The following is an 18,542-nucleotide window of genomic DNA, read 5'->3' on the forward strand; positions in this document are numbered from 1 at the left end:
TTGCACCATTGTTGATCAGTACAGAGTTAGGAGTACTAGTAACAAAGAAAAAAAACAGACATATTTGGATTAGCTAAAGCTAATAAAAAGCTGATAATAAATGTCATAGATGATTCAAACAGATTAGATTATTGCTCAGCCAATAAAAACAATACAACTACCAATAATCCACTAGCTGCCTCAACTAGTTAATAGTAGCTCATAGATGTGCAAGTGACCTGCAGTTGCCTATAAGCTGAGTGATAAAAAAAAAGCTCTAGCTTTTTATTTGCCATCTCTTTATTGGCTAGCTATTTTAATGATAGCTACAACTCTTTACAAGATGTAGCTGATCCAAACACGGCTTTAATTTTATCATGATAATAATATTTGGCCCACCTGCTCAGATCCGTATCTTGTGGAGGGAAACAGTTACTCCCACCATCCCAAATTGTAAGTCGTTTGACTTTTTTTACCCTAAGTTTGACCACTCGTCTTATTCAAAAAAATTGTGCAAATATAGTCAAATTTTAAGTCATTTTTGAAGAACTTTTATTAATAAACCAATACACGATAAAAAAAAGGTGATATTTTGTACAAAACTTTGAATAAGACGAGTGGTCAAACTTGATATTAAAAAAGTCAAACGACTTACAATTTGGGATGGATTGAGTAGATCCGTATCATGATAATACAGTTTTGTGCAATATATTAGGACCACGTACGTTAGGCCCAGCATGCATGATGCATTCATAAGAAATAGGCAACCTGCCATTACAAATGTTCATCATAATTAGCAGAGGGCATATGCATCCACGCACTCATAAATGGTTTCACCGTCACATGTTTAGTACTGATGGTCTTGCGGTGTGGATGAAATGCATAAAACTGGCAGCAGATATGCATCACAATCAGCATAAATAGCCAAACGAGTTCCATTTAAGTAGCCTAGAAAATTTTAATTTCTTAGACGATAGCTAGTTTGACGCCAAACCTAATAGAAACATGAGGATGGAAAAAAGAGAGGACAAAAAACAGGCCTGTTTCATGTTAAATTAAAGATATATATTATTCAAATCATGCCAAATTATAAGAGGTTTGACCTTTTTAACATCAAATTTAATCACTCGTCTTATTTAAAAGATTATATAAATATCAATTCATTTGTCGTGGCTTGATTTACTAATAAAAGTTTTTCAAGATGACTTAAATTTAACTATATTTATATAAATTTACTGAATAAGATGAGTGGTTAAACTTATGGTCAAAAAAGTTAAATGTCTTCTAATTTCGGATGGAGGCAATACTATGGCCTTGTTTAGTTCCAATTTTTTTGCAAAATGGGCACTATAGCAATTTCGTTTGTATTTGACAAATATTATCCAATCATATACTAACTAGGATCAAACAAGATTCATCTCGCAAATTATAGGCAAATTATATACTCCCTCCGTACCCATATTAGTTGACGTTTAGGACAGGATTGTGCTTACCAAGGAGCAATTAATTAGAGGGTATCTTTCCATCCTTACCCTTATTAAATAGAGGTGTGGATGCACTTTATACAAGAAAGTTTTCAGCTTAGATGGTTAATGTATCGAGGCGTGACTCCAGCGATGTGCGTTCGATTCTTGGCAGCCGGTTATTTTTGGTGGGAACTTGGTTTTGTGGCTGTGGTTAATTGCATGTGGAGCGAATTGCATAAGCGATGGCAAACGTGTCCATGCAGAGATATTTACAAACTCAACGACAGTCTTTGCGAAATCAGAAGAACAGAGATATTTACAGGCTCAACGACAGTCTTTGCAAAATCAGAAGAACCACCCAGAACGACATGTAATACAAACATGGAGGGAGTAATTAGTTATTTTTAATATATATTTAATGCTTCGTGTATGTGTCTCCAAAATTTGATGTGACTAGGAATCTGAAAAAAAGTTTAAAATTTTTGGAAGAACAAGGCCATTATCAGCGAGGTTCACTGTTGGAGAGGTCGTCGGCGTGGCAACTTGCAAGAGAGGTGACAGCCTGACAGGTTGACATGACGAAACCACGGGCCGCGGATGGTGGGCGCGGGTGCGCTGCTTGAGTGATTCGATGGGCCGGGCTTCCTGGGCTGGGCAGCCCACTTAATTAGTAGCTTATCCTGTTATTTTCTTTTTACTATTCCCTCTATTTCAGAATTCAAATTATATTATATATGTTACGGGTCAATTCAGCTTGTCTTAAGTTGTAATTTTTCTAACTTTAATTAATTTTAAATTTCAAATTATAGGTCAGCACCAATCAAATTAGTAGGACGTATGTTTTTTTTATTATTGACATATACATGTGCTATACATATTGTAGTCCCTTTGAATGGAATGAATGTATATATACGTAGCGCTATGGTGCAATAGCCAAATTGGGCCTCGACATAAACTTCTATGAATGCTCAATGTCGTCCACCGATTTTTAAACTGACCAAATGAAATGCCCCCCCCCCCCCCCCCCCCCCCCCCCCCCTTAAAGACCATATGCAAAAATTCTAGTAAACCTCAAAGGCCCATTTGTCTATGTTCCCGGATGGATTTTAAGGTTTAAGGCTAAAGTAGAGATGAAACATAATTTATACCATATTGCTAGTTGACCTGAAAGTAAGAATTTTTCTCCCTATACATGTGTACCAACCTCTCATGGCAATATATGTATATGTGGTGAGCTCCTAGGTTTGAGAATCCCTAAAGTGGTCAGTTATTTTTTTTTTCCTTCTCTCTATTGCGCCACCACCATAGTCTATTCCATCCTGATCCCAGTGTGCACCAGTAATTAGAGAGTATATGTTTTCTTCATCATCATGGTCATGGCCTCATGGGTCACCTTCAAACCAATACAAGCTGTGCTGCGGTGTTGCTTTGACCTGTCTGTCTATCAACAACATTGCTCCTCCGGACCCAACGACGTCTTTAGACAAAAGTTAACCCATGGAAATTGTTAGATATATATACATATTTTTAAGTGTTGTTGCTGCCTACATGGGTAGAACCAGTGCCGATCCAAAAAAAAAAATCAAAATTCAGTTCATTTTCGATCAACTCACCACCCCTTATCTAGGACATCTCCTTTGTAGCTGTTCTAGCTCCCCTACTGAGGCCAGCAAATGAGCCTAGCAGGGGGCTCCATTGCTTAGTAGTTTGATTATATCGTGATTTTGGTAATTTAACGGTGACGGTTAATAATAGAACTAACATGTTTTTTTTCAGCATATCCTACTATCTTTTTCCTGTCCCTAGTGCATAATCTTTTCTCACTGATGAGTGGCAAACTCATTTACCTGCAATGTGAATGTGATGGCATCTCGAATAATGCACTAGTTTAAGTGTAATGGCCATGTGGCCCATGTCTCTGTATTACTCCTTAATCCACTAACTTTAATGATTGACAAAAATAGCATCTCGATTATTGCACGTGTAGCACAATGCACCACCACGAGATATGCCTTTGACTTTATGACCGTACCATAGTCCAAGGCCTTCCGTAGTACGGTGGCAGAATAATCCTCCCCTTTTCCTCACATGACATGCTTCTCTTCATCCATACGAGAAACCATAAACCATGATCTACAACAGCCATAATCATCCCTACCAAGCACCAATAAACCATCGTACGTCCAGCTCCATGTACAGGAATAGAACCACCATGATAGCAAATTAGCAATAGCAACAGTTGTTCAGCTGACACACACGCCAAAGTTTCAGAGTTTACAGCAGCACTAGAAACAGGCTAAAAAGACAGCTGGAAGTGGAAGTTCTATCATCACAAGAGGTATTAGCAGTGGCGACAGAAAACAGAAGGATAAACAGTAGTAGAGAATTGGACCTCTATTATCACCAGAAAAGTCATGCTGTCACAGATCACAGCACAGACCTGGATTATGGAAGTTTTTGACAGGGTTAATCAGTGTATACAATGTTACAAGCAGTAATTCCACAGGTGAAAGCATTTAGTGTATTTACAGCCAGTCTCCGGTATCATCACTTTCATCCTTCTTTCCTTCCCTCTTCTTACAGAAAGACAGTGCCAGAAATACTTCTCATTAACATGAACATCCCTTTCATATCTGAACCATCTTAGGAACGATGTTTCGGCATTCTTCCATGTCAGATACCTAAACTACTGAAATTAATACACCACAGGTCCACCAGCATTTTGATCACAGGACGAATAGCACACTGGTTCGTGGGGTGCTGCAGAGAGAACCAAGTTCAACAGTAACATGTTATAACTATTCGTTCAAGTGTTTCTTTTTCATCCTCTTTCTGCTTTCGAACAAAAATTAGTTGTCCATCCAGGCAAATTGTTGGTCAGTCTATTTACATTCATGAAGCCCTGTATCATTGCCTTCTTTCCAATGCTATAGTTGCCTAGACTCCTGCTGCATAATGCCACACCCTCATGATGATCTTCGCCAACTTTTGATTCCCTTTTGAGGCAGTTTGAATGGGCTCCAGCTTTTCCTGCGCTTTGGGCTGTCAGCGAATACGCCTGATGCCAATGCCTGCTGAAGCCATAGCTCAAATTCATCTTCAGGGATCATCTCTGCGTCCAAGCTGAAGGGATAACGGGAACTGTAGGATCTCTGAGGCATCCTATCTGTGCCAACCATGTTTACCATAAAAGTTGGACCATGAGTGTTAGGCTTACACTCCATTCCCTGGATAATCAACAACAGTAAAATCAGTTAGAGAAGTAAATTCATATTCCTTTAAATGGAACAAAATGAAGCATTTCATGTGAATATTCAAAGCTGCAAGTCATACATCAAAATAGCAACAGTAAAATCGGTTAGATCGAGCAAGACGCTCACCTGGCAGGTAGCCCACTCAGACACATCAAATATTTTGCTCTCAGCACAAACAAAGGCTCGTGGTATTTCCATCTGAAGTGAAAAATGCACATTGCTCAAATACAAATACAATGAACTAAAAAATTGAGTATATCGGGACATTCATCATTAGAAAAATAGGCATTCTAGAATTGAGTAGCTTCCAAAGGTTCTGAATATTCAGAATTAGAATTATTTGACTGCGACAAATAAGAGATAGAAGCTGAATGACCAACTTTAGGAATCCACCTATATAGCAACTTAAAATATTTGACATAGTCAGATGTCTTATACTTGGCCTGTTACTAAATTGGCAGAACCTTCAAACAAAACATTAGCCTAAAAAAAAGCATAAGACTAGCTTATAGTTCAAAACAAAATATGGCAAGAACCCATACTTGTCTCTGTAAACATAAAGATTCACATCAGCATAATTACAGAATTCACACAGTTGTCAATTGTGCTTTGATTTACTTCACACTCCATTTGTTTGAAACCACTCCATACAAGTTTTCAGCAGTTAAATTACAAAAAACAACACTGTTCATAAGTTCTTGCATATAATAAATTGTAAAAGCAAGACATCAATGTACCTTGATGGAGGATGAAAATCTGGTTTCAACCCATCCATCTCCATCCTTGGCTTGATGAAACTGATCACAGCCCTACATCCGCATAATTCCTACTAGTTAGCTGCAGTGAGACCCAATCAATCGAAAAGTACCCTGAAAAGTCCATACTGGGTGACTAACCTGACAGAATCTTGCTCTTGTTTTGCTTCTCTTGGTGCATATCCATATATGGAAATTACCACACTTAGTGCACTGTATCCGCCTGGACTCTTCTGAGAGAAACTCTACACCACTCTACAAAAAAAAAGTGTATCAGATAAGTTTATTTAAAGTGAATTGCTTCATCACATCCATTGGGCCACTCAAGTGAAAAATACCATTGTTGTGTCCTGACATGTGGACCAAGGGTCCACCTGCCAGTATCACAAGCAGTAGTATTTCCCAGTGCATCTTTGCAATGGCGTCATGCTAATTTCTCAGTAGGTTGCACTATACACTTGAATAATTGACCAGATATACATAGAAACCACCAGATATATCAGAGTTAAGAAACCACCTGTTGAGAAACAACACGTGATCTTGGGGTCATTTTCAGTGATTCTTCTTTCCTCAGTTGTTCATCATAGCTGTTTTTCTTTGTGAAATCAGAGAGAACCTGCAGGAAGGTATGACTACACAAGTTAACTTCATCAAGAATCACAAAGGTAATAAAGAAAAGATACACCACTGGATTAAACAATAATCTAGACAGCGAAAGTCAAAGCATAAACATCCAACCAAACACTTGCCTCATAAGCTGATTGAAGTTTTTTGAATGATTCACAAGCCAATGGATTTCCCATATTTTTATCAGGATGTACAAGCAGGACCTAGAGAAACAAAATACAAGACTGTAAAAAAGAGGACAGTAATATGAATTTCTATTGTATATGGGGTTGTGATGTAGTACCATTCTGTGATATTCTTTTTTCAAGGTCTTTTGATCAATGCTTCTATTACGAGGTACACCCAAAACTTCATAATGGTTTGAACCATCCATTATCCTCTTAATCTCATCCAAGGAACTAGAATCAGATTTCACTACTTTACTAGGAGGTTCCTCTTTTTGTACATGTAACACATCTTGGACGGGTGCTGTGCAGTATGGCTTCGCAGAAGACACGGTCTCAGGTTCACTGTCAGGAACCGGTGGGAATTCACAACTACGATAAAACTCATCCATCACTGGATCAGAACCCTTGATGTCTTCAAACTGGCTTTCTTCAGTGCTTCCTTCATATCCTTGCGCTAACTTATTAAGAAGATCATTTGTCAAGAAAGAAAGGTTGAGTGTCAAGAAGACTCCAAGCCACCCAACACGAACAGCCACAGAATAAATAGCATATGAAGTCAAAACAGGTATCACATAGCGAGCATGTTTCAAAGAGCACATACAACCTGCATTAACACATAGAAGCCTATCATCAGGTGTAAGAGTCAAATAAATATGACTACTAGGGGGAAAAGAAACAGGTTAGGGACATGTAGGGCATATAAGCATTCTCAGGAGCAGATTTGTAAGTTTAAATAAACAAACCTCCAGCAACTAGAAGCATTCCTGTAATCCAAAAGTAGCCATACATCCACATAATTAATATCCCAAACAGCCCAACAATGAAAAGGCCAGGTGTATAGCCCATATAGTGAACAACTGCAGCAGCAGCCCCCTGGAATATAAGAGCTATTAAAAAATTAGCAAACAACATACCTTCAGATACTTTTTCTAATTTTAAATCTAATTATAAATATAAAATCTCGTGTCCCTTGTGTCCTTACTTGCAAGTATAAGCTACATATTATACAAGTACATTGATGATAATGAACAACGCAGTCAGCATGAAAATGTCAAAATCTAGCATTGAGATGAAAAAATATCAGGAGACCTAGCATTATTGGATTCTTTTGTTTTATTTTGTTTCTACTGATTGAATTCATGTATGACTTACCTAGTGCAATCTAGTCTAGCTGAAAAGGTCTAACATTCTCCCTGTAATTAAGCCCACTATGTTCACAACTGGGGCTACAAGCAGACAAAAACTCGAACTATGGCAGAGGCGTAAGTGCATATTAGAGTTAATCCATCTACAATGAAAAGTACGCTTTATTCATAGGTATTAACATTTCAATTAATCAAACAAACAGTAGTTACTGCGTGATGAAACAATTGAACATCAACTTTCTAGCATTTTGCTGAGATAGGATCCTCGCAGGGTGAAGGATGGAGTAGCATAGCATCATTCTGGCATAGTAAGATATATTCACATAACAGGATTAGTAGGTCAGGTCATACTCATCCGAAAGCATTTCACACCATCCTAACTTTGGTAGCAAAACAAGACAGAACAAAGTAGTGCAAAAGAAACTTAAAACGCAGCAGTTCACATATGTTACTTCTAAAGTAGCGAGAATCACGTTTCATCACCATCCTACCTTTGGTAGCAAAACAAACTAGATAGAACTAAGTAGTAGTATTAAAGAAGTTGAGAACACAGTGTGCAGTGCACATATGTTCTTTGGTAGCAAAACAAACTAGATAGAACTAAGTAGTAGTATAAAAGAAGTTGATATCGTAGTGTGCAGTTCATAGACAGATGTTACTTTGAGATAGCATAGAAGAAGCTTATACTACTAAAAGCTTCACACAAACATTTGGCAGCAACACAACACATGAAGGCAACCAGTGGCAGCACAGTTCAGGCCATCCTATCCTATTTGTTTCACCATCCATCAGGCAACACTTTAACCACTTTCGTAAAGAAATGTAACCTCACATGCAACGCAAAGTCGGACAGCAAAAGCAGCACATGTCAAGATTTAGAATCCATCACCCAAACAAATCCTTATCCGGTAAATCAAATCTGAGCTAAAGCGCGGAAGCAACAAGACAAAGACAAGTAGGATTCGCGGCGGAGCACGAACCAGGCTAAGAAGCGCGTAGAGTGCGCACGCCGGCGAGGTCATGCAGACGAAGAAGCTCCAGAGGATGACGAAGACGGCGGCGGGGCCGAGGCTGGCCACCGCCAGCACCCCGCGCGCGGTACACCCGCGCCATTGCCGCAGCGCGGCGAGCGCGAGGCGCGAGGAGGTGGCGCAGGCCCGGGACACGGCGGGCCAGTGGCGGTCGACCAGGAAGGCGAGGCGCTCCCTGCTGCCGCACGCCGCCGTGTGCGCCCACGCCAGGATGTGCTTCTGGGACAGCACCCACATCCACGCCTGCTTCCACAGCCCCAAATCCGCCATGGATTGGAACTCGGAAGCCCGCACGAAATGCCGAAATCCAATCCGAATGCTCAATCCAGGGACCGCGAGAGCCCCATCTCCCCCCAACCGAATTCAAAAAAGACTCCTCCACGAGAACCGAAGCACCAGCTCGGTCGCAAGAACCTGCTTTCCCCCAAGCTAATCCAAGAGCTCCAAGAAGAGGGATAATAAGCGCCGGAACCAGCTCAAGAACTAGCCAAGAACCACCGCTCCCCAACGGGGTCAGAGTCAGACAGGCCCGAGCACAAACCGGATCCCAGTTGCCGCCACCTCAGCTGAATTGGCCGGGGACGGCAGGAGCTCCCTGGAAGCCGCCGCTTTAGATAGGGGGGGCAAGCAAGAAACGACGAGAAACCCCCGGGGGGAGGCTCAGAAAGGCGCCATCTTTCGCGGGGGGGTTGCGGGCCGCCGACACCTGCGGATGCCGGATGGATCTCGCGCCGGTGAGTCGGCGGGGGTGCGGGGGTAAAATAGACGGGAATCCGAGCTTTGAAGCAGCGCAGGCGGCGTCGCTCTCTTTTGCTGGTGCTGGTGCTTCGCTCGCTCGCTTTTGCTGCGCTCGGCGGCTTGGGCGCTTGCTTGGCTCGTGACAAAAGAGGGATTGGATTGCGTTGGAGCTAAAAGGGAAAGAGAAGACCAAGGAGAGATCTTGCAAAAGAGGGCAGGGGGAGAAAGCTCAAAGATGAAGAGAGACAGGAGGATTAGGGATAACTTGGGAGCAGTGAGAGTGGGAGCAGAGGAGAGGAGAGGAGAGGAGACACTGTTGATTGGTATGCTAGTACTACTGTCAATGGAACGGGGCAGGGCAGGGCATGGGCAGAGCAGAGCAGAGGAGCAGATGCTGATGGATATGGGATGGGTGGTTTAGGCCTTGTTTAGTTCCAAAAATTTTTGCAAAATTGACACTGTAGCACTTTCGTTTGTATTTGACAAATATTGTCCAATCATGGACTAATTAGACTCAAAAGATTCGTCTCGTCAATTTCGACCAAACTGTGTAATTAGTTTTTATTTTCGTCTATATTTAATACTCCATGCATGCGTCTAAAGATTCGATGTGACGGAGAATCTGAAAAATTTTGCAAAATTTTTTGGGAACTAAACAAGGCCTTAGAGAGGGAAAAGAAGGTGTTTTGTTCTGCTGCAGAGGTGATTAAACTGACAAAGGTTAGCTGCCAATTGATTGAGTAACAGTGACACCAGCAGCAGGATGATGAGTGACAGTATGAATGAATGGTGATAGTGACCGAGATTTTTTTTTGGCAATTTTATGAGTTTGGGAAAAATTTAATAACTCTTTTGTTTAATTAATTGCTTTAATTAATGATGATTAGAATGGAAATTAATACTAGTTCAAAAAATTGGTATGCGAATAGAGAACGTGGTAGGAGGAGAACAGAGTTCATTTATGTGCTTGGCGTTAAACTTTGAGTTATTAATCACGGAAGAGTGGAGGTGGAGTGGTTAGCTGCTTAGGGCACTCACAATGCAAGACTCTATCACAGAGTCCAAGACAATTAATTACATACTATTTATGGTATTTTGCTGATGTGGCAGCATATTCATTGAAGAAAGAGGTAGAAAAAATAAGACTCCAAATCTTATTTAGACTCTAAGTCCACATTGTTCGAGGTAATAAATAACTTTAGACTCTATGATAAAGTCTGCATTGTGAGTGCCCTTAAGAATTAGTACTCTACTCATCCAAGATCCATCCCTTGCCTGGTGGCAGTGAACTGAAATGTGTAAGCTTGATAGGGTTAGCTTGGGAAACATGCATAGGGAGTTGTGAAGTGTCAATACACTGTCACCAAGTGAACATAATTTTGTTTCAAAAGGATTTCTTTTTCTGTCACCAAGTGGAACATATTTTGAAATTGCCAATAATCATGTCTCACAATGAAAAAAAGTGGAGTAGGAAATGTTGATGCCATAGGGAAATGCAGAGCTCCTAAATCAGATTATGAGTTTTGATCTTTTTTTCAGAACTATGGATCTATTTTGCAAAGGCCTCGATTCCCACACCGATGACAACAGAAACTGGAGCCACACCAAACGGGCGAGCTTCTTGGGATGACAGAAGAGTCGGAGCCATTTTCACACTGTGGTGGAGTTGTGTTTTTTTCTCTTGCTACAGTGTGGTGTCTGAACTAGAGACAGAGTGATACCAAACATACCAGCGCGCTAAAATAAATGTATGGATGTACTTGTTGATGCTTGATAGAATATACAATTTCACCGTCACCTGACTATGATTATGCTTGCAAAAGTAATGCAGTCTCTCGTGACTCCTATCTCACTCTGGTGCCAAAAATTCCATAACAATCTAGGAGTTTGATAGCCTTTTATTTCCTTTCTTTCTCCACCTTGTTTTCTCCCTTTTTCTTTGCATTGCATGTGGGTCCATGCATATATGCAGCTGTTTTCTCTCCCACCAAACTTTTTCTCTTTTTATTTTCTATAAAAAATAAAAAAAAAATACAGGTGTTCACATGGACACAAGACACAAAAGAACAAAATGACATCAAGCACAAAAGAACACACAATAGAAATAGGTGGTTCCTCTATTGCCTTTGGTCGTTGCAGTTTGGTACCGAACAGTTGAGAAGTGTTGGATCAAACATAGCATGGCGTATGGATGGAGGAGATGAACCACCAGAGCTAATGAACCCTCCAAAAGGTTGCAAACTTGTCGTCACATATGCAAATGGAGGAAGGAGGATGCCATTATGCCAATGTCCTGACACTAATCTTTTTGTTTGAAGCAAACCTGCAAGAGAACATTCCAAGAGTACTCTCCCTGTCCTTTCCATGTAATTTACCATGTTCAGAGGGGCGATTGTGCAAAGTGAGATCACTGGTCACATGCCATCCACATGCCTAATTATTGGGGCAGGTGCTAGCAAAATTATAGGCCTGCATGGTAAAGATAAAAGAAATATTTTTCTGGGGGCAAAAGATAAAAGAATACCATCCGTCCAAGTTGACCTGTGATGGATGGTATGAGATGAGATGTGAGATTCTACCAGGTCAAGAAGCGTCTGCATGACCCCAACCAAGATTTATTTTGGCATGGCATATCCTTCAAGCAAAGCCACATGGCATTTGTTTTTTTACCTTTCATCTTTTCTTTCTCCCTCCTTTGTTCTTTTTTTCCCCTTTTTCTTTGCATATTTGATTCACTCTTCATAGCTACTGCTATGCAATTGACCAAAATTTAATTTTGTTTAACAGATCACAACTCATCAATGGGTGACGAAATTTTGCCTTCAGCATAGGAGACAGCAGAGACACATATGGCAAAAAGAAAATGGTTTTGCTTCTCAATGATTGCATGCGTATGCCATGGCACAAGGGTAGCAAACGCGGGTACTACTGGTTTCAAAACCTTAATTTAAATGTGCACTTGGATTTTGCAAGGTTTTTGTACATTTTCTGCAGGGGCAAGACTATATATTAATAATTCACCAAACCAGCATAAATGTAAAGATTTCTATCTTGACTTGGCGCTCCTTGTTTTCAATTGTCATCATTCTATAATCCATCCATAATCTCCAACAAGTAGAAGGTCAGATGAAGTACTCAGATTGAACTCTTCCCAACACTCGCATCTTTTTCCCTTGGCCTGACCTGGTGCTTGCAGTTACTTACACAACAACCCTGCAAACCTCACCATCAGTCACATTCCATGCATGTTTTCTAATCCTTATGCACATTGTATATAATGCTCAACTTCCCATTCTTTTCACAAAATCACAAGAATGATAATCTAGAAACATCAACCTCACATCGCGTTTTCGATGACAAAAGCAAGAATATTGCAACAAGTTGGGCGTTGGCAGATCAACTCATCATATTTTTGTGAAAACAGGAGCACTGCTGCAAAGTGCAAATTGGTGGACAAACAAACCAAACGACCGGGTTGGAATGGGGTGGACAGCGATGGGTGAGCCGAGGTAGATGATCAGGAGAGAACAACTTCACAAACTGTCAGGGACTTGCCATGCTACCTGCTCTGAGTGTCACCACCAATTTCCTGCAATTTCTGGAGGTAGTCAAGGAGTTGCTAAAGATCGCATACAAGTATAGCTTTTGTCACACAAAAAAAGGAGAAAAAAACACAGAGAAAAAAAAGATGCAGATGCACAAGATGAGACGGCATCTCGTGACCCCGACATTCCTTTCCAGCGACCCCTGCTGCAATCCTTACACATCACGTCTCATGATTCCCAGTTTTTTTTTTCATACAGTAATAGCTCTAGTGATTTTCTTTCACATGCCATGAGTGAATTAGTCGAGCACGGACTTCAAAAATGCTATGAATGGATCATCAGCCCATCAAACTTGCATCATCATAGCATGACTAGCCAAAAGGGCAAAACAGAATTACTCCTATGAAGCACAGAGAATTCTACCTGCCGTGGTAACTGGTAGAGCAAGCATGTTCGAGAAAAAAAAATTTTGGTAGAGCAAGCAATTCATCAGCTCAGCTACAGGGGGTTGCATTAATAGTCATTTTCTGTTCTTTGTTGTGAGCTGTCTTGTTCATCAGTTCAAGTATGTTTTCTGGGTTTACTAAGAAGAACGGGAAAATCATTATGCGCTTCATCTTCCATAGATTGTCTGCAGATGGATTCAGCAGAGGTAAGGAAGCAAGAAAGAAAATAATAATTAAGAGAAATTTTACTATGCTTGGAATAAATGGGAGCCATCCGTTTGGTTAGATCGGATGGTTTAAAAGTAGAAAGAACCGGATGAAAGGAACTTAAGTTGTGGGCCGGAACCAAAGAATAAGTGGAGCCGGAACTAGTCTATAAATAAATAAGAAGGGTATAATAGTATTTTTACATCTCCCACTCTGTTTCTTTGAATCAGAAATAAGTCTGCTTCACATCCGTACGGAGCTACTTCTCATCCGCACACGAACATGAGCTGCTTCTCAAATCCGCACCCTGTCTCTCGTATCGTCTTCTTGAGCTCCTGGCGGGCGCGGGTGTTCATTGGCGCGTGGCCCCCGGTGGCTCGCGTGGGGGGCTCGGCAACTCGCGGCCCCTGGTGGGCAGGCCCGGCACCTCCCTATGCGCGGCCTCGGTGGCTGGCGCCGGCGTGAAGGTGCCCGTCCATGACCCAGCCTCATCGTCCTTCTACTGCCACGGCGTGGAGCCGCTGGACCCTGCTCGGATGGTGGAGCACCTCAAGCAGGGGATCGGGAAGCACGACCAGATCAGGCACGTCCAGGAGATCCCCGACCGCGAGGCGTCCTTGTGCCCGCTCCCGTCTCACCTCCCGCCTATCGGAGCCGCCTCGTGCTCGTGCTGTCAGAGGCCGTGGTCTGCCGCCGATGCCTCGCATGGTTATATGGTTGGTCGCGATCGTGCACTGGCCCGGCCAAGACGACGCTCGCGGCTGCCGAGTACAGTGCTCGCGACACAGATCTCGCGAACCATGGAGCAGTTCCTGGAATGGGCAAGGGAGTTGAGCTATAAATTAAAAAAAGTACTAAACTACCCTTAATTATAATTCTTGATTAATACCTGCCGCAAATAATTCTAACGGGAGGAACTAATGGTTCCACCAAAGCACCGTAACAAAGCTCAATAATTAAACATAACTGGACCACATCACCAATAATGAAGCACACAAGGTGGCGTGTGGACGGCGGAATAATTTTGGACGCCAAAAAGCCTCCACTTTAAATCACAATCATCACCCAACTCAGCCACAAAACTAGTGGCCAAATACATGCTACAATTTTCTAAAAGCAAACTGCCGCAGGGCTCTTGTCTACTATCGTAGAGCTTCCTTGGGCAGTTGGACCATCTATCTGTAGTTTGGCTCTGGCAAACATATTGCCTCGCGTGCCTAAACAATATATATTATGAATATGAATTTAAGATTGACTTTGTGATATATTATTGCCACCAGCAGGCTTAAACTCCAAGCGATAAGCTCTGCAAAGGAGCAATTGTATGTGTTGTTTGCTTTCTGCCGAAGCCAGCCCAGACTGATCTCATTTTTCAAATGGGAAGGTCCTGACAAAAGAAGGTAAAAAAGAGGAGGTTAAATACTGCAAACACAAGGTTTGCTTTTTTCTTTAACATAATACAAGAAGATTTACCAAACACGCAAAAGTAGCAGAGCAGCATAACACAATCAACCAAATTTTGCATATGAGGAATAAATAAATGTTTAGGAGGCAAGACAGAATGAACAACAGAGGATTTAGGTCCCCTAAATGGTTGTTAATGTTATCTCTATAACTGTAACTTGTTGATTCCATAAAACCTCTTTTTTAACATATGAATTATGTACAATTATACAATGCCACGATGATAGCATGACTGTTCCAGGACAACTTGCCATCAGTGCAAACCTGGACAGTAAAAACACGATTATTTATGAACTTTGTCAACACAATTTCCAACCAAAAATATCACTAACGATACTGGTACGAAAGCCTGCCATATCAAAATTATGATTTGTTCACAATCAAGTAATCTGATTCTCAACGAGCGAAATTCTACTGGAGAAATTAGCCAGAAGAGTGAAAGTCAACAACAGTGAGGATTGAGGAGTTAATGCAGGACTGAATAAGCAGAGTTTTAGAGATCTCAGACCAAAATAAACAAACACGTTATTTTTCAAAAGTACAGTGACCGCTCCATACCATATCAAGGAAATGCACTGTGTCCAATTGAAGCCACAAAAGTGCAATCGATAAAAAGGTGCTATTGATGAAAAATTTAGACAAAACCATGCTATATCATTACAAAGATACCAATAACATAAAGCTAAATCATAAGTTTCAGCTGATTTCTTGCTAGTGTAAGAAACTGATTTTCAGTTCTAATTCAAGTCCAACAAAATTTTGCCGGTAAAAGCATGCGTATAAGTAAGTTGTGTTCTGAAAATTGATTCAAGATACAAGAGAACAAAGGTGCAGTTAAAAATAACCAAGTCAAACGGCATTATTCTTACCTGGTCATAAAGAGACAAAACATGTCTCCAAATGATTACACTAACATCTGTGCTCCATTGTTCATCTTCGATATCCCGTTACAAAACGCTTGATGTCTGCAAAGTCTAAAACTGCTTTGACATTGTGAAAAGAAGAACTCCACTTTGTGCTTATCAAATCAACAAGGAACTCCGACTGTTTGTCACCATTTGTCTGACAAATAGATGCACAGAGGTATCTGAATGTCACATCCCTCCGGAATAATAACTTTAGTATAAGATTTGGAAAACAACAAAAACAAACTGTACGAACTGAGTCCAGACTATGTAGGATAACGGGGTTGGGGTAATTGTTAAGGTATAAAACAACACTTTTCATGTTTCAAGGATGATATACTTCCACAGGAGTTTCAGGCCTTGTAACAAATTCAGACGTTGCTTTACTAAACAATCAACTGAAGGGTGATAAAAATTGAAGTTCAAATTCAGCTAGACAGGAGAACATCTTGATAAAAAAAATTGAGTTTCCTATAATAGAATCATGCTGAACTCATCCAGTCACATTGGGGTAACAGGCTTTGAGAAATGGTGACAAAGATATTACCTCAAAAACAAAGAAACCCCCAGGTTCCAGAACTGAGGATAACCCTTCACAGAGATGGAGCAGATGCTCAAGGCCATCCTTACCACCATCGAGCGCCAACTTTGGTTCATGCCATCCAACCTCAGGTTGCAGACCCGGTAGGTCATCGGTTGGTATGTATGGAGGGTTACTAATCACACCCATAAGTTTTCCTTTCAAATCTTGCAGAGGTTCAAACCATGAGCCATGCCTTATTTCAACTTTATCCTGATTACAACACCGAAAAACTGTATTAATCATGACTTTCTATGTACTTCAGCACGGTGTAATAAATTTAACTGTGCAGAAAAATTACAAATCCAAGCTCGTTGATACCCATCTTTTTACTTCCTAGACTATTATTGACACTAACTAGGATGTATATAAGACAGGCTATCAGAATGTGATAGTTACAGCATGGTGTGTAACACAAGTGTGTAGTTTTAATTCTATATGTACCAATTTAACACAACAAATGAACAAAACATACTGTCAGAAAATTCACACCTATGCTCACGTCCACCTTTGAGGTGGATGTGAGCATCTTTGGGAATTCTTTCAGCATCGTGTGAGCAACTGAGCATCTTTGAGCATCAAACTTAAAGCCTAAAAGGAACACCTTTGGGCATGCTTTCTTCAATGAAAGCCACACCAAAAGTTGAATGAGGCTACTATAGTTGTATCATAGTAATACATTGTGTCTAAGCTTCAAATTTCCCTAACTTTATATATAAATTGACAACTCAAAACCATATTTTTCAATCAGTTCGTTCTACATTTTCCAGCAAAACATACACCTATGCTAACTATCCACATTCCAGCGAAACAGCACTGATCACTCAGAGTCTAGAGGGACACATGCTGTCATAGCTCGGTACACTTGCTGTCACTGACGACGATGAGATGGCAAGTGATAACCATAAGAAAGTTAAATCTACGTTACACGAGTACGGGTACGAGTATGGGATACAATACGTATCGGATACGCGGATACACACTTTTTTTAAAAAAAAAAACCCACTAAAATGGTGTATCCGACTATCTGTATCCGCGTATCCGACGAGTATCGGATACGGATACGTCATCCCCATTGGAGTATCCGTGTAACATAGAGTTAAATTAGCTCTGTGTACTCCCAGTTACTCACTTATCCGATCAATGAAAAAAAAAGAGAAAAAAAAGAGGAGAACTCAAAAGAAACGCAAGCTCACCTGCACCCCGTACCTCTGGACGTTGAGCCTGGCGACGTCAATGGCCACCTCGCTGACATCCGTGGCGAACACCCTCCCATGGGCACCGAGCTCCCTGGCCACAGCCACGGCGATGGCGCCGCTCCCTGTGCCGAGGTCAGCCCACCACCCATCCGCGAATCCCTCGACGGCGCGCACCATGTCGACGACGGCCTCCGTCTCGGGGCGCGGGATGAGGACGCCCTCCGCGACGGCGACCACCAGGTCCCGCCAGTGCTCGTTCCCGACCACGTACTGGAACGGCGTGCGCTCCCGGACGTGGCGCAGCCACATCGCCTCGAGGTCCTCGAGCGGCGCGCGGAGGAGCGCCGGGCCATCGCCGTCGGACGCGGCGGCGGCGGAGGAGGATGGGTCGGTGGCGTCGGCGAGGAGCCAGCGGAGGTGGCGGTGGAGGTGGGGCGCGGAGGGCGGGACGAGCGCGGACGCGCGGCGGCGGAACGCGGCGAGGGCCGTGGGTGGGACACGGTGCGTCGCTGGGCGGAGGAAGAGCGGGGTGGGGTCCGCGTCCGGGGCAGGAGTGGTGTCGGCTAGGGGAGTCGGCGGCGTGAGCGCGCAGGCGGAGGTCGAGGCGGAGGAGAGGGGTTTGGGGAGGAGGAGGCGGTGGAGGTGGAGGTGGGGTGCGCGCTGCTTCGAGCGGAGGAAGGCGGAGGAGGAGGAGAGGGGGCGGGAGGAGAGGGAGAGGGAGAGGGAGAGGGCGAGCATGGCCATGGCGGAAGTGGCCGTCGGGTTGGGTTGCGGGTGAGGACGGGGACGGGGAGGGATCGAGGGCTTGTTGGGCCCAAGCTGAATCTATTGTGCCCATTAATGTTCTCATCTGGGCCGGTCCAAGACGGCGAGAGAGGCCCGACACGTCGCCGGCAGCCAGGCCGAAGGCGGCGACCCTGCAACTGCAAAGCAAGCATGCCGCCGCCGCCGCTGGCGTACTGTACTATAGACAGGCAGCCAGGTTGCTGATGGATCAGAGATTCAGAGAAATCCCCGACGGCCCTGCCTTGTTT

At 42.5% G+C, this 18,542-nt stretch overlaps 2 protein-coding genes across 5 annotated transcripts; both read right to left on the minus strand.

The window, feature by feature from the left end:
* LOC8084394 lies at positions 3,815-9,556 on the minus strand. Its single transcript, XM_002443501.2, has 9 exons — positions 8,374-9,556; positions 6,992-7,121; positions 6,365-6,852; positions 6,204-6,284; positions 5,972-6,070; positions 5,596-5,709; positions 5,437-5,508; positions 4,826-4,897; positions 3,815-4,672 (listed from the first exon to the last, which is right to left on the minus strand). Exons 1-9 carry the CDS (start codon positions 8,692-8,694, stop codon positions 4,412-4,414), a joined length of 1,638 nt encoding a protein of 545 aa, XP_002443546.1. The 5' UTR covers positions 8,695-9,556; the 3' UTR covers positions 3,815-4,411.
* LOC8070157 (release factor glutamine methyltransferase) lies at positions 14,312-18,542 on the minus strand. Of its 4 annotated transcripts, none has more exons than XM_002443502.2 (4): positions 17,506-18,510; positions 16,277-16,522; positions 15,694-15,789; positions 14,312-14,747 (listed from the first exon to the last, which is right to left on the minus strand). In XM_002443502.2, the coding sequence occupies exons 1-3, from the start codon at positions 18,250-18,252 to the stop codon at positions 15,772-15,774; spliced, it is 1,011 nt and encodes a 336-aa protein (XP_002443547.1). In that variant the 5' UTR covers positions 18,253-18,510; the 3' UTR covers positions 14,312-14,747; positions 15,694-15,771. The 4 variants fall into 4 exon arrangements, with proteins under 4 accessions (XP_002443547.1, XP_021321865.1, XP_021321866.1 ...); XM_021466190.1 differs by having other exon boundaries at positions 15,694-15,886; positions 17,506-18,412; XM_021466191.1 differs by lacking the exon at positions 14,312-14,747 and having other exon boundaries at positions 15,744-15,911; positions 17,506-18,514.

This window comes from Sorghum bicolor, chromosome 8 (assembly GCF_000003195.3).
Source record: "Sorghum bicolor cultivar BTx623 chromosome 8, Sorghum_bicolor_NCBIv3, whole genome shotgun sequence".
In the NCBI taxonomy this organism is placed as follows: domain Eukaryota; kingdom Viridiplantae; phylum Streptophyta; class Magnoliopsida; order Poales; family Poaceae; genus Sorghum; species Sorghum bicolor.

Bases quoted from the DNA above. Each gene is read 5' to 3' on its own strand.
- LOC8070157 (XM_021466190.1), bottom strand. From the start codon at position 18,252: ATGGCCATGCTCGCCCTCTCCCTCTCCCTCTCCCTCTCCTCCCGCCCC. The intron at 16,523-17,505 runs GTGAGCTTGCGT...TGTTGTAATCAG, and splicing joins TCCAGAGGTACGGGGTGCAG to GATAAAGTTGAAATAAGGCA. The intron at 15,887-16,276 runs GTAATATCTTTG...TCTATTTGTCAG, and splicing joins GGGGTTTCTTTGTTTTTGAG to ACAAATGGTGACAAACAGTC.
- LOC8084394 (XM_002443501.2), bottom strand. From the start codon at position 8,694: ATGGCGGATTTGGGGCTGTGGAAGCAGGCGTGGATGTGGGTGCTGTCC. The intron at 6,285-6,364 runs GTACTACATCAC...TTGTTTCTCTAG, and splicing joins AAAAAGAATATCACAGAATG to GTCCTGCTTGTACATCCTGA. The intron at 5,509-5,595 runs GTTAGTCACCCA...ATGCGGATGTAG, and splicing joins CAAGAGCAAGATTCTGTCAG to GGCTGTGATCAGTTTCATCA.